This window comes from Apis laboriosa, unplaced genomic scaffold, assembly GCF_014066325.1.
Source record: "Apis laboriosa isolate Shangri-la unplaced genomic scaffold, ASM1406632v1 scaffold16_cov148, whole genome shotgun sequence".
NCBI lineage: Eukaryota > Metazoa > Arthropoda > Insecta > Hymenoptera > Apidae > Apis > Apis laboriosa.
Genome location: NW_025222129.1, coordinates 544,741 through 559,166, shown reverse-complemented (window position 1 = coordinate 559,166; position 14,426 = coordinate 544,741). Strand labels below are relative to the sequence as shown.

The following is a 14,426-nucleotide window of genomic DNA, read 5'->3' as shown; positions in this document are numbered from 1 at the left end:
GAAATGAGGAGGGGTTGGGGAAGGAGAGATAATAACGACGAACAAACGAGGAGGGGAATGTTGAAAATCGGTCGCTTTTTTAATGAAATACGATTTATTTGCTAGATATTTGCGAATATGTATATGTATATATATACATTAGGCCATACACACAAGTACGCGTACGATCTCTTTCCGATCCGATGTGGGGTTTTTCGGGCGACAATGACGGGAGATGGCGATCATCGCGCATTGCGTTTCTCTCTACGGAAAGCGACGACGATTCGACGACGTTTCGCCACTTTTTTTCTCTAATCTCGATCACGAGGTATCTATTTCTCGATAGATACGGCAGGCGTGGTGGTGGTAGTGGTAATAATAGTATGTATAAAGTATTCACAGACGTCTAGGAGGCGGAAGAGGAGGAGGGGGGGGGAGGAGGAGGAGGAGGAGGAGGAGGGAGGATCGCGAAGCGAGCGAGCGGGCGCGTCGCGTCCTTCGGGAAGTAGACAACGGGAATTAGAAGCTTGGAAGCCGTACAACTGGGATGGATAACACGTACTTACTTAGACGTATCGTTACGCGCGTGATGCGAGAGAAACACGGATAGATATGCGTGGAGGAGCGTGGAGGAGACGGCTCGCTGGCCCGCTCGCTCGCCCGATTCCTATCCATCGTCGCTCCAAGAATAATCATGCCCCTCGCTTCCGTGCACGCGTATTTTTCGATAAATATTTACGGCCAGCCCGTGCTCCCGTCGAATCGTTCCGAATTAATCGGCTTACACCCTCGTAAATCGTATTTTCGAGTCGCGTGCCGTAATACGCGGCACGGTAAATCCGGGCTCCGCGTTCTCCGGGCTCCTCCCTCTGGATCGATGATCGTCCATCCGGCCAAGTAGCCAAACGCGATCCTTTCGAAACGCCATTTCCGCTCCGTTCCTCTCCTCTCCTCTCCTCTTCTTCCCCACTCTCATCGACGCTTCGCCCTCTCTCCTTCCGACGACGGTCTCCTCCTCGACGGCTCCTCGGAGGAGGGAAGCGCGGCCGGCCGCGCTCGTCGTCGATCCTGCTCCTAGACCAGCAGCGCGGCGAGCAGCGCGCTAACCACCGTCAAGCGGCAGACGGCAGACGCGAGGGTGGTCGCGCGTCCTGCGACTGAAACATCCGGAACAAGCGAGGTAGAGTGACGAAGGAGGGAAGGACTTCGCGCGAAATTTCAACTTTTTAAGTCGACTTTTGCCCGACACCGAGAAGGTAGGCAGGGGGGAGGGGGAGAGGGGAAGGGCAAATGCGACAGGAGCAGCAACGCGACGTACGTCGCTTCCGAGAACAACTTGGACTAACTAGAGAAAATCGAAGATCGTTAAGAGCAATTTCGTCGAGACGTTCCCCCCCTCTCTCTCTCTCTTTCTCTTTCCCTTTGCCTCCCCTTTGGCGATTTTCGAGTAGACGAGGGGACTAAATTTCTCCTCTCGTTCTCCTTTCTCGATCGATCGCCACCATCCGTTCTCCATTTTTATTTTAATTTTTCATTTATACAACGGACGATTTCCTCCGTCCATCCTCGGGTCGAATGGGCGGTTCGTGGCACGTGATGGGGCATAATTTACGCGTTGAAATTGATCGTGGAAGAAAGAAAGAAAGAAAGAAAGAAAGAAAGAAAGATCGCGAGGCAAAAGGTAAACGAAAGGTAAATTATTGTTTTAATTTTGAAACGGTCCACGGACGCGGCCGTTTCTCGAGGGAGATCTCGGCCCGACTTTGCGGCCGGCGTAGGCTACCCCGTTCCACTCTGGACGACGAGGATCGTAAAGCATCCTTAATTCGTTAGAGGGCACGAGCGATGCTTAATTTCGCGCGAAAGTGACTCCTCGCGCTCTCCCCCCTCTCCGTTCCTTTTTCCCTCCTCGCTTTCTCCGGGGTTGCGCCTCTTTGGTCGAGAAATAACGAGGTAATCGTTTCTCGCGACGTCGAGCACGCGTTAATTAACGCGTCCGTCGTTTCGACGGTTCCCGTCTCTCTCTCTCTCTCTCTCTTTCTCTCTCTTTTCCGCACGAAGGAGAGAGTTAAATAGGAAGAAAGAAAGGAAGGAAGGAAGAGGCGAAAGGATGCTTACCGAAAACTTCCGTTGTGCGAGTCTCGAGGAGCAGCGCGTCCGAGTTTGAATCCAATTCCACGGTCGCCTCGCATCTTTTGACAAAATTGATAGAGACGCATTAATCGTCGGACTCGAGGGGGGCTGGTTGATGTGATGGTGGTGGGTGATGAGTGGTCGGAGAGGAAGATCGTCCAGGACGAAATTACCTGACGTTTATTTTGTCGCCAGCGAAGTGATTCGGTTCCAACTGTAGCCGTAAACTGGATATCACCGAGTAGAGTCCGTGCTGCTCGAACACCATTTCCGTGTCGGGCTTCACCTGAAACGAATCAACGACGGAACGTGTTCTTCCCCCGAATTGTATGTCGTTACGATCTCGTAACGGCGATCGATCTCTCGCCACGGAATTATATTTCCAATTATCGCGATCGAGGGAGAGGGCGAGAAACGATACTCGATTCGCGCGCGATTCGACGCGATTGCGTGGCGTAATGGGGGTGGAGAGGGCCAAGGGAAGCGGAAACGTCGTCCCTATCGAGATTTCCTCCCCTTTCCGCCCAACGAGATTCCCAGCCGCGGGCCATCCGAGCAAAGAGCCTTGTCCCTTCTCCCAGAAATGATAACCGGATGGATGGATGCGCGTTTAGACCTCCTCTCTCTCTCTCTCTCTCTCTCTACCAGCTGTTCCAGAAAATTTCGAATTTCGCTTCTTCTTCCCCTCCTCTTAGAAATCTTCTTCCCGAAACGATATTCATTATCGTGATCGTAACTCGATCTCTTCTTGCTCTTTTCGAACATCTCTATTCGTTCTATCTCCATTCGAATCGAAAGGATACAAGGTCCCTTATATCCCTCGAAACGGATCGAGAGAGAGAGAGAGAGTGGCGAATCGGAGACGAGACGAGACGTTTTCGAAACGATATTACTACTCGCGTTAAGTGGCGCGGTAAACTCGCTCAACTCTTAATGGACATCGCCGAGAAGGCGAGGCAAGTTTTGCCAGAAGCAGAGGGAGACAGAGGGGACGAGGCGCGGCCGATAAGGGAAAAGTTTTCGAGCCGTCGTATCGCGACGCGCGCCGTGTCGCGATTCGTCGCGAAGCCCTAAAGGGGACGACCGACGTTCATCGACGTAATCTTTAAACCTGGCATCCGCTCGCTTCGCCCCGCTCACAACTGCTTCCGCTTTGCGGATTATATTCGAATCCCCCGACGACCTCGCGCACGCCATCCCCAATCGCTTCCTTTCTCCAAATCCCCCCCTCCCCCCCCTCCGACTTTTTTTATTTTCTCGCGGACAAATTAGATTCCTTTCCCAGGTCTACGTGACGTGGATTAATTAAAGCGGTTAACCGAGTTGCCCGAATTTCGCCCTTGTCCACGTTTCTCCTTTCCTTCTTTTCGCCTTTCTTCTCCCCGACGGGAGAAGAGGGAGAAAGGGAGAGTTGGAAAGTTGCAAAGTTCCCGGGAGAAAGTGTAGACGAAAGTGTAGACGAAAGTGTAGTCGAAAGTGGAAAAGAGAAGTGGTTGCGTAGCGGCGGTTGGTCGAGACTGTACCCTATACACGTTATATATATTACGCGCCTTCTCTCACGGCTTTCGGTAGCGCTCGTTAATTGGAACTTTGGCTCATCAAGCATCGTCGTCGTTGCCACCGTCGGTATCGCTTCCTTCGACCGGCAGCCTAAGCGCTCTCCCTCCCTCCCTCCCCCTTTTCTCTCTGATCCGTTTAACGATCCCCAGGTCCTGCTCGTCGTCACGCTTCGTCTATCCGTTGCACGCTTTCGCCTCTCCAAAGTCTATCTATAACTTTCGACCGTGGCAAACTGTGTAACTTTCTCTCTCCCTTCCTCCCTCTCTCTCTAGTACGAAAGGGAAGACGCGAAAACCCCCAAGTTCTCGCCTTCCTCTCACCTGCTTCCCATTGATGAACCATTTGAACGTCGAGGCGGGATGAGACTTGCCGCTGGTGCAATTCAAACCGAGGATGTCCCCGCTCGCGTAAATCTTCTCCTCGCCCGTTATCAAAGGTCCCTCTTGAGGTAGAACTGCAATCACAACAACCTTTACCTATCTTCTCTCCCCCTTTTCTTTTTTTTCCCCTCCTCCTTTATAAACGCGTCGTTGTTTCTCTCTCTCTCTCTCTCTCCATCTTGGTCGGAGATCGGAAAAAAATAGTTCAAGCCTTGCAAACCTGTCACTACACGTTCAGAATATTCTATTCCCTACTAACCGTAACCCTTTCGAGGGCAAAACTCACGAACGATTCGGTTCACAATTATCTCTCCCTCCTCTTTTCGCGGTTTACGAGGTTTTTCGAGGAGAACGAGAGTTGAAATTTACTTCGAGTGATCTTCAAGTATCGCTCAAAGTAAAGCTTTTACATCGGCGAGAGTAACGTCAAACGTGTGTTTCCAAAAAGAGAGAGAGAGAGAGAAAGGAAATTGGACGAAGCCCGTGTCACGCGATTCCCCGGTTTTACTTTCGAGGCTCGAGAAGGAAGGAAAGAGAGGGGAAAGGGCAGAGACACGAGGGATGGCCGCGGGTTATTTGCCGCGTACGAAAATTTTCCACGAGGTCGGTAAAGGCACGGTAATGGCGGGTACGCGGCGGGTTATCGATCGTGCATAGGTCGGAGAGCGCGGCCGGACTACGGAGAATAGAAGGAAACGCGAGGGGGGGGGGGAAGGAAGGAAATTTCATCGTTTTCGAAGAAACGCTTTCGAACGCGGCCCCCTTTAGTCTCTCGCGTCGCGCCCAGCAGATGCTTTTACGCTCGAGAAGCCTTTCTCCCTTTCCTCTCCCCCCTCTCTTTCTTTCTCCTTTTACGCCCGCCTCCCCTTCTCACCCCGCTACACACCACGGACTCTCTAATATTCTCCTCGGACTTTGTCTCTTTCTCCCTCCCTCTCTCTCTCTCTCTCTATCTTTCCTTTGCGAGCGCTATCCCGAAAAATTGAATCTCCATTTTCACAAGGATCGCGTGGGAAGCGGGTGGGGGGAGGTTAGAGCTTAGAAGAAGCCGCACGACAGCTGCAACGTGCGTGAACGTTCTAATCGTGCGCGTGACCGTTGGAAGGAAGGAAAGGTTTTCCTTCGTTTCGAACGGTGCATATCTCAAATAAGCTGGATAAAATTGATTCTGTGACAAATGTGCGTTAAAATTTTAAATCGTCTTTTTTTACAGATTAAATATATATATATATATATATTTAGGGAGAGAATCGATCGATGATTGATCGATCGTTTGAATAGCCGAGAGAGATATTCCGTAAATTTTTTAAGAAGCGTTTTAAATTTCAATTTTATATTAGGATTTCGTATTAGAAATTACGCAAATAATGTAACAACGATTCGATAATATTTTTATATTTTTTAATTCTTTTAATTTTAATTTTAATTAATTTTTTAATTTTTTTATTTCATTTATTTCGTTCCACGCGAGAAGAATGTACATATTTGAATGTACATATTTTTCGCACAAGTTTGCAAAACTTATTATTAGAATTATTAGAATTAATTTTAACGTTTAAAGCCGGCCGTAAATGATGTGTACGAGCTTTGATCTGAGATTCTTTGATCTAGCCATTGGTACGCAGCATGTCTTTTTCCATTGTTTCTTTCATTTTATAATTTTCAGTTTTATCGTTTTTATCGTTATTTTCGTAGCAAGTAAATTGTTCTTTTCCTCGAACATATACGTTCCTTTGGAATGCAATTTCCAATTCTCAAACTCCAAGTCTTCCAATCATAATTATATATATTTTCTTTTCTCTATTCAATATTAACTAAATGCAATGTTAATTTTTCTTATACATTCACATTTTTGCACATTTTTTAACTGAAACGATAATAAAAAGCGTGCTATCCTTTTCGTTAAAAGTTAAATCTCTTAATAAAATACAAATACCGAAAATCGGAAAAGAAATAATTTTGTCCAATTTACCTTCTCCTTACTCACTCGAATCTTCCACGATTATTTCTTTCTCTCTCTCTTCGTCCAACATAATACCAACCAATCATAATTTTACGACCTTACTTGGGTTCCACCCACCTACGATCTCCATATTGGCTTCCGCGTTGACCGCATTGAAGCTAGGAGCCTCTGTGATCACCTCGCACTTGTATTTCCCGCTGGTGTACAGGCTCACGTTCTGAAGCAGAACTTGCTGGTGATCGGAGCGCCGATACTGAAACAAAATCGTCCACGTCGCCCTATAAATCGCGGCCACTAATTTTTCGCGAGCGAGAGTTTTTCCCTTTATCTTTCCAACGGTGATCCCTCCCCCCGTGGCGAGGGGTGGAGATCGATGCGCGACTTTTCTCCCTCCTCTCCACCCCCTCCCCCTTTTTTAAAACTCCAAACAACGGGGAACCGGCTCGAAACGTTTTTCGGCCACGACGATCCACGTCGCCCACCTCTCCATTCCGAGCTGTTGCCTAGTTTGCCCCCCTACCACCACTCGCTCTCGTTTCCTACCTTCACCGTTTCCGCACAGACGCTGTGCACAGCTTCAATTATTCTTCATAGATAGAATATTACGCTATGAGGTGGGTAAGAGGCTTACACGCGCTTATATCGATTTATTGCCGCACGAGCGTGCCCCGATCTACGTGTATCGAAAGTTATTTCGACGATGGATGGATGGATGGATGGATGGATAGATAGGGTCTCCTCCTATGGCCAGTTAAAAGAAAGAAAGAAAAAAAACAACGAGGAGTTGTTTCGTTCTTTCTCCCTGGGAAACTCTCTCTCTCTCTCTCTCTCTCTGTTCCTCTTCCTCATATCGAAAGCGGAGAGATCCGATCGCCGATTAATTCCTACTACGTTGAGAAGGAGTGGTGGGGCAAAGGGAAGACCCGCCAACGTTGATAATCCATTTATCAGACACCCGGTCGCGTGTCTTTTTTTCTTTTTTTTCGCTTCGGCGTTACAAATATCCACGATCCCCTGCCCCTTCCTCGCGCGCTTTCGAAAGAGCCGAAAAAAATTCGATCGAGATCTCGACTCTCGGGTCGTCGAACGAACGAGCGAGCGAGCGAGCGAGCGAGAAAACGTTTTATCGCGACGACGAGGACGACGACGACGAGGAGGATGGCCTCTGCGCAAACTTTCCTCATCGACAAATCGATTTACGTTTGGCGAGAAAAGTTGCGGGAAAACAAGGAGGTGGGGGGGCGTGGATGGAGGGTCCAAGTCGAAACGTTGGCGGGAATCGCATTACCTCCGGGGGTTATTTCGTTCGTGTTTCGCCGGCGAGCGGCGCGCGACTCCTGCGGACCGACCGATTCGCCTCCAACGAGGAGAGAGAGAGAGAGAGAGAGGGAGAGACGAATAGCGCCGCGCGTCCGCTATTCACCGAGAGAAACGGCTGCTGCACACGTCCCCGTATACGTCCCGATAAAACGTGACTCGCTTTCTCGCCTTCCTTTTTTTTTTTTTTTTCCCCTCCCTTTTTCGCGCCAACTACGTTTCTCAGGAAATAAGAGGATCTGCAAAAAAGGTACTCGCCGAGAGGGAGAGAGGGAGAGAGAAGTTTAACGCGGAGAAAACTCGCGAGAGTTTTTTTTTCTTCTTCTTTTTTTGAAAACGATTAAGATGTGGAAACGAGATTTCAAAAGCGACCGCAAACCTCTTGCTTCGTTCCTTCGTCCGAGTGGAAATTAACTAACGACGACGACGACGACGACGACGACGAATTGTCGAGTAGGAGGGGAGGGGAGGGCGACCTCCACGAGCCGATAAAACTTAATCTTCTCTGCTCGTCTTCGACCGCGAGGAATTCTTGATCCCTTTCTCTCCGTTCCAACGAAATTATTCGAGGGAGAGGGAAGGGGTTAAATAAATGTCGAGAATAGAGAGGAGGGAGGGGGGATTTAAAATTTTCAGATAGCGAAATTAAGCGTGGCGGTGTTACGTAACGTGGGCGAACGAGGAAGGGGGTGGAGGAAAATTAAAAGTCGAGATCCCTCCCTCCCTCCCTCCCTCCCTCCCCCTCTGAAGTAGAAAATATACGGCTCCGGCCGCTAAATCCACTTAATTCCTGCTACTCCAATAAGTGTCACGCGAGCGATATCCAAGCGGAGGAATGGGCGGCGGTGGAGAGGGGTGAAAAGACACGCTCGCTTTTGTCCACGAAAGAAATTTCTTTGTCGATATCGGGCGGCCATTGGACCGAGTCAGATTAATAGCCGTGCTCTCTCTTCCTCTTCCTTCCCTGAGTTCTCCGGATCCTCTTCTCCGGAGAAAAAGGATGAGCCGATTCGAATCACGTAACGCTCGTTACGCGTCGGCCGATATTAACGAGCGTGGTGGAGGGGGAGGGGGAGGAAGAGGAGAAAACGGAACTTTCGTGCCTTTCGTTCGCCCGAAAAACGCGGAATCGGAAACGGACGTATCGAGAACGGTCTCTCTCTCTCTCTCTCTCTCTCTCCGCATGGACCTCCGCGATCCGAGAAGAGATCGATCGGTTTTATATATATATATCTTCTTCTCCTCTCCTTTCTTCTTCCTCCTCTCCTTCCTCCTCTCCTTCCTCGCGATTCGACTTTACAACCGATATAGCTGCTTCGGTCACGAGAGACAACTTCTCCTCCCTCTCCTCTTCCCCCTTCCTTTCGTCTCGCCCCGATTCGTCAAACATTTATTCGGGACGATAAAGACACGACGACCTCGTTCGAATGGCGCGGGAAGGACAACGTATGTCGATGTACGACACACGTATCGAAACGTATCGCCAACTTTATGCCCACTCCCCGCCCACCTCCCCTTCCCTTATTCCCTCGATTTGAACCGGCTCGATGAAATACTTTTATATACGACGTCGAATAAAATTCGAAAGGGGAAATTGAATAGAGGGTTCTTACGTTCAAAGCTGCGTGACGTCTTGGCCTCGTCGCGAACCAACCAACGAACCAACGAACGAACCAACGATTCTCAGGCGAGGAAACCCGCGTTTTTTTTATTTTTTTTCTTTTTTTTCTTCTTGCGCGCGGCCCCAAAAACCCGTTCTTCGTTTCGGACGGATGCGAGCGATAAAACGATCAGGCCCGAATGTATTCAGACCTTTCGTCTCTTCCTCTTTCTTTTCCCTTTTTCCTTTTTTCTCCCCCTCATCGTCTCTCCCACTTTTCACCGGGAAAACGGATCAAACGAACCGCTCTCACGGTATCCCAAACGACTTATGATTTTCTTCACAATTATTCTCGAGGAATAATAATTTGCGAGATTTCGTGGACAAAGGAAGGGAAAGAAGATAAGAAAAAGGAAGAAGAAAAAGAAAGAAAAATCGTCCACGGAATGTTTACCTTCGAGATCGATATATATATATATATATATATATATATACATATGCCGACGCATATTCGCAAAGGTAATCGCGCGCATCTCGTAACACGCAAAGAGGTCCGTATACCGGCGTGGATATTGAAGTTGGAGATGATGCGAGATAAAAGGAGCGACGGGCGTAACTGCGCGCTTTTTCCCTCCGTACGGCTTTATCCGTGCCGGCTCGTAAATGGAATTTCTCCCGATGTCGCGCTAGCTTTGTTAGACGTAGTTGGTACTCGCGAGCCTGCGTTGCTACCTCACCCCCCCCCCTCCCCCGGAACGCCGCGTGCATCGCTAGAAAGTCGAGTATTCGAGCCGTTTTCGACTCACGTCAACTTTAACCCCCTCCACGTGATAGGTGTGCTTCTTGGGCTCCCCTCTGGGCACGTATCTGTAGAATTCCTCGTGATCCTTGTACCACGTGATGGAGTAGAGCTTGTCCGTTTCTAGGTCGTATCTGAAACAGTGGAACACAGGGGTAAATGACGCGCCGCCGTTCAATCCTTTCCGCGCCGATTCGTTTATTTGGATTTATCTCTCTCTCTCTCTCTCTCTCTCTCTCTCTCTCTCTCTCTCTCTCTCTCTCTCTCGATCGATCGATTGATATCGATTCGAGACCAAGAAGGGAGAGAACGGATGAAACGGGCCGCGCACGAACCGCGAATCGTTTCTCGATTAGTCGCAGGGTAGACCGTTTCGATGGCTGGAAACGTGCGAGTAATGGAAATTGTTATTCCGTTCCCCGACAACGAATATTTGAAGTATCGAGCGCGTTTGTGATGTATTCTTTGCTTTTACATATCGGAGATTTCCTCCGCCCCCCCCCTCCCCTCCCCTCCCCTCTCTTTTCCCCGTTTATCCGATATTCCGTGGAATCGTCTCATCCGCTGGTCATCCATGGAACTCGTTTCGTTTCGTTTCGTCTCGTCTCGTTTCCAAGCCTTATGATTCGCCCATTCGAATATTCTCCGAATCGTCGATATTTTCCATTCCATCGTAAAGGGGGGGGGAGTAAAGAAACGAGAGAGAGAGAGAGAGAGAGCGGAGGACAGAAGGAGAGGAGGGTAAACAGCGATCGTCGGAGAGGAAACGTTCGTAATAACGGTGTATATACGTAACGGTGTACGATAACGTAATTACGATGATAGTCGGCACGAAGGAACGAAGGCATTGTCGCGTGACAAACTTCCTTCGATCCAGGGGAAGCAACGATTACGGTAATTGATCAACATCCTCCGGTCCAATCCATACTCCGGATCCGCATCAATTTGCTAATCGAGTCCTTTCCCCCCCCTACCCTTTCTTCGTCCGGTGGGGAGGAGAGAGAGAGAGAGAGAGAGAGAGAAAAAATCTCGAAGGATTTCATTCTCGAACGAAAGATCCGGGTAATTTCGATTCGAATTTCCAACAACGGAATTTCACGAACAAATCTTTCCTCGATCGTCTCGTTCTACAGCAACAGGCTATTCCGTTGAAACGAGAGAGAGAGAGAGAGAGAGAGAGAGAGAGAGAAAGAGAGAGAACCGCGATAATTAATATTCGTAAAGTAATTAAACTAGCGCGTTGGTCGACGACGACGACGACGACGACGATATTCCGAGAGAGGGAGAAAGAGAGAGAGGGAGAGAGGGAGAGAGTTGCATCGCGATCCGTCGGATCCTCCGGTTCCGTTTCCGTGCACCCGTTATTCCGTGGAAATTTACACGCGTTCGGTGTAAAACTAGTCGACCAATTCTCGCGCCACTTTCGTCCCTAAATTCGATTACCACCCGTCGAGTTACGCTCCCCCCTCTCTCTGCCCCCCTCTCTCCCCCTCGTTTTCAACGATCATCTCGATAACAAAAGCGGTCGCCAGTCAAGTCGCGAGCATGTTTACCGGCAATTAAATTTTCACCTTCACCCCCGACGCGAATGGTATGCGATCAATAATAACACGTTTTCGTTCGTATTCCTCCGTTCAGATTCCTTTTCCTGCCTTCTTTCTCTCCTTCTTCCACTCACGCTTACTAACCTTTCGCTATTCCTCCGCCAAAAATTTGCACTCGAGAGAGAAAGATCGTCATTTTCTTTTTCGGAGGTGATCTTGTTATCGAAGAATCTAGCGAGAAATTATTGCTACATTTCCAGAGAAAGGTACACCGATACTCGAATCGCTACGCAGATATATAATCGGCCGTAGCCAATTTAATGCAGAGCGACTTTAGTCGGTACGTCGGTGGCAATTTACGGTGAGCGACTTATATTCGCTCCACTTATGCAGCAACGAAAGGGAGTTAAATGTCGCCGATCCGAGCGTGGCTCGATCGCGACGTTTCCTACGGGGAGAAGTACGATAAGGCGACGCGGAGCAGGGGGGCAATCCTGTCGTGTTGGATCGTTTGCGCAGCGTGTCGGCCAACACTGGTAGCCGGTTACGCCGCAGTTGCATGGACGCATCGTGACATGGACGTACCCAAGGGGGACGCATCCACGGAGGAAGGGGAGGAACCGCTCGCGTCGGTGCTGCTGTCGCCGTCGCCGCCACCCAACCTCTCCCCGGTTGCAGCCAGCGGAAAAGGGATCGCCGCAGTCGAGCGTAGGTGCACGATTTGGAGGGCCGCGTCGTGGGATTGATTTGCATCCTCCGGCTCATTTGCCGGGTCGTGTCCTGCGGGATCTCGCCCGCGGCCTTCCACTCTCTCTCTCTCTCGTCTTTCCATTTTCTTCCCTCCTCTTCTCGAGGGATCTCTCGGCTCCTCGAAACTTATCTCCGAATGTACATAATATAGGCGACTGTTTGTCCTCCACGTTGCAAGGAAATCATCATCGAACGAGTTCTCATCATCGGGGGAGGAGGGAGAGAAAGTCTCTTCGACCAAGAGGTGTCGGATCGATGAAATAGAGATGAAATGGATCGTTTATCGTGGCCTTTCGAATTAAAGGTTCGATAAGAAGAATCCGTTTTCGATGAAATTTCCCGCAATTTCCATTCGGCCAGGCGCACCTTGCGGAAATTCGACTGGGACGGGACGACGAACAGGCGACTTGAATGGAGAAGGGAGTAAAGGAGGGTGGAGAAGAAGAAGCGAAGGCAGCCACGACACGCCGGATAAACCAACAACCGAGCGTTCGCTGGGGACGGTAAACTAATTTGCAATTTATACCCAGGTCGGAGAACGATCTTCGTCTCTTCGCTCGACGCCGTGTCTCGCCACCCACCTGATATCAAACGACACTCCGCCCGTCCGTGTTTTTCCGCGAGGGAAGAGGAACGATCCTCCCTGATAATCGGGAGGAGGATTTTCGAAAAACTACCTCCTTTCCCTACCTTTCCCTACCAATTCGATTGCCTCGTTCACCGATCTCGTTCCGATACGAGTCGAATCTCGAGTTGCTCGAGTAAATCGAATCGAGTCGAACACGCAAAGTTCAACGAACGTCTCTCGTTAATTACTCAAAAACCGTCGCCGTCGCGAGAACCTGTCCCTTCCTTCCCCCATCCCGTTCTATTTTCAACGCGATCCAAATTTCGCTTATTCGAACTCGTTACTCCAACCGGTGCTGGCTCCCGGAATAAATAAACGAGGGATCGTTTCGTTCACGAGAGAGATGCGTCTCGAGTTTGTAAAATTCCGTGCCGATATCGTTGGACCGTGATATCGTGAGAATCGTGAACGAGAAATGGGAACGGAGGAGGAATGGAGGAGGAAGGCGTATACTCTTATTCCTCCTTCTTTCGCGCGTTCAACCATCCGTTTTCCGTGAACTTTTACGAAAGAGAGTGGAAAGAAATTAGAATACGAACGGGTGGATATATTTTGACAGAAGAAGAGGAAATCCTCGAGGGGACGGAAAAGAACCTTGGATGAAATTAACCGCGTATATATTCTCGTTCGTTTCGAGAGAAACAGAGAAAAAAGTATCGATCTATTAGATTAGACAGACTTGCGCGTTACTATTCGGATTCGAAGGAAACAAAGACTTGGAATCGATGGTATTTGATAATAGCCAATTCGAAGAATCTATCTATCTCGATCGAGTTTACGTTCAAATTTCATCGTACGTTTGATTTCTGAAAAAGAAAAAAAACGATCAACCCTTGCTAAGGTTAAACCACGTAACGAAGGAACGGGACTATTTCCAAGAAAAACAACGGTCGAGGCGAGAGAGAGAGAGAGAAAATTGAGAAAAACTCTTATCTTACGCTCGACTTCGTGTTCCGTGAATTAATCTTGGGATTTCGCCTCGACAGGTGGCTGGTGGGATCAGCGCAGCGCGTTCGATTCGATCGATCCACGGCCGACGACACGCGTCTCTCTCTCTCTCGATAGATTTTTATAATCGACCGATCTCTCGCGGTCGAGGTCGGTGACACGTTTATGAAAAAAGAAGAAGGAAAAAAAAAAAAGAAAAAAAGTCGGCATTCCCCGGCAATTGCCGCCTGTTTCTTACGTCTCTCTCGAAAAACAACAAGTGCTCTCTTGGAAATACGCCCCCGACGCGATACCCAACGGTCGACCTTATTTTCTTCGTGAAAAGTCGTCGAGACCGTGGCGCCACTAATTAGAATGCATATTCCGACTAACCGTAATTGTAGGACGCGCAATGCCGCGCCATAATTTCATTACGTCTTAATTAACATGGCGGCACGCGCGCGGGGCTTAAGGATCCGCGAAATATCATCGGGGACACCGCCTCCACGGTTCATCCCGTTCCTCGCTTCTCTCTTCTCGCCTTTGGGGAGGAAAAAACGCCTTTTTAATCGATCCACTTATCGTGATTATTAATCATCGCGGCAAAATTCTACTATTAAAAATTTCTGTTGCTGATAATTTCCGCTCGAATTTCGTATCTCGCCAAATTTCGTTTCCGAATTTATTCCGATTTTATATCGAAGATTAAAAATTATCGGAATAGAAGGACGCATTCGATACACGATCGAGGTTAAACGCCGTCGAAAACTTTGCACGAAGCAAAGAATAGAATTCTTCCTCCTTCGTATCTTGACGATAAGCTCGACGGGAAACTCTCTTCTTTAA

The 14,426-nt window shown here is 48.9% G+C and overlaps 1 protein-coding gene across 4 annotated transcripts in view; it reads right to left on the bottom strand.

Moving 5' to 3' along the window:
• Positions 1-444: 444 nt before the first annotated feature.
• LOC122711257 overlaps positions 445-14,426 on the bottom strand; it is a 74,685-nt gene continuing 60,703 nt past the window's right edge. For 3 of the 4 annotated variants that reach the window (XM_043929831.1, XM_043929830.1, XM_043929833.1), the window contains 6 exons: positions 9,739-9,865; positions 6,133-6,268; positions 3,993-4,126; positions 2,286-2,398; positions 2,098-2,171; positions 445-1,136 (listed from right to left, as the gene is read on the bottom strand). In XM_043929831.1, the coding sequence (XP_043785766.1) occupies positions 1,054-1,136; positions 2,098-2,171; positions 2,286-2,398; positions 3,993-4,126; positions 6,133-6,268; positions 9,739-9,865 (667 nt within the window). In that variant the 3' untranslated portion in view covers positions 445-1,053. The remainder of the gene's footprint in view (positions 1,137-2,097; positions 2,172-2,285; positions 2,399-3,992; positions 4,127-6,132; positions 6,269-9,738; positions 9,866-14,426) is intronic. The other variant, XM_043929832.1, reaches the window with a different exon arrangement.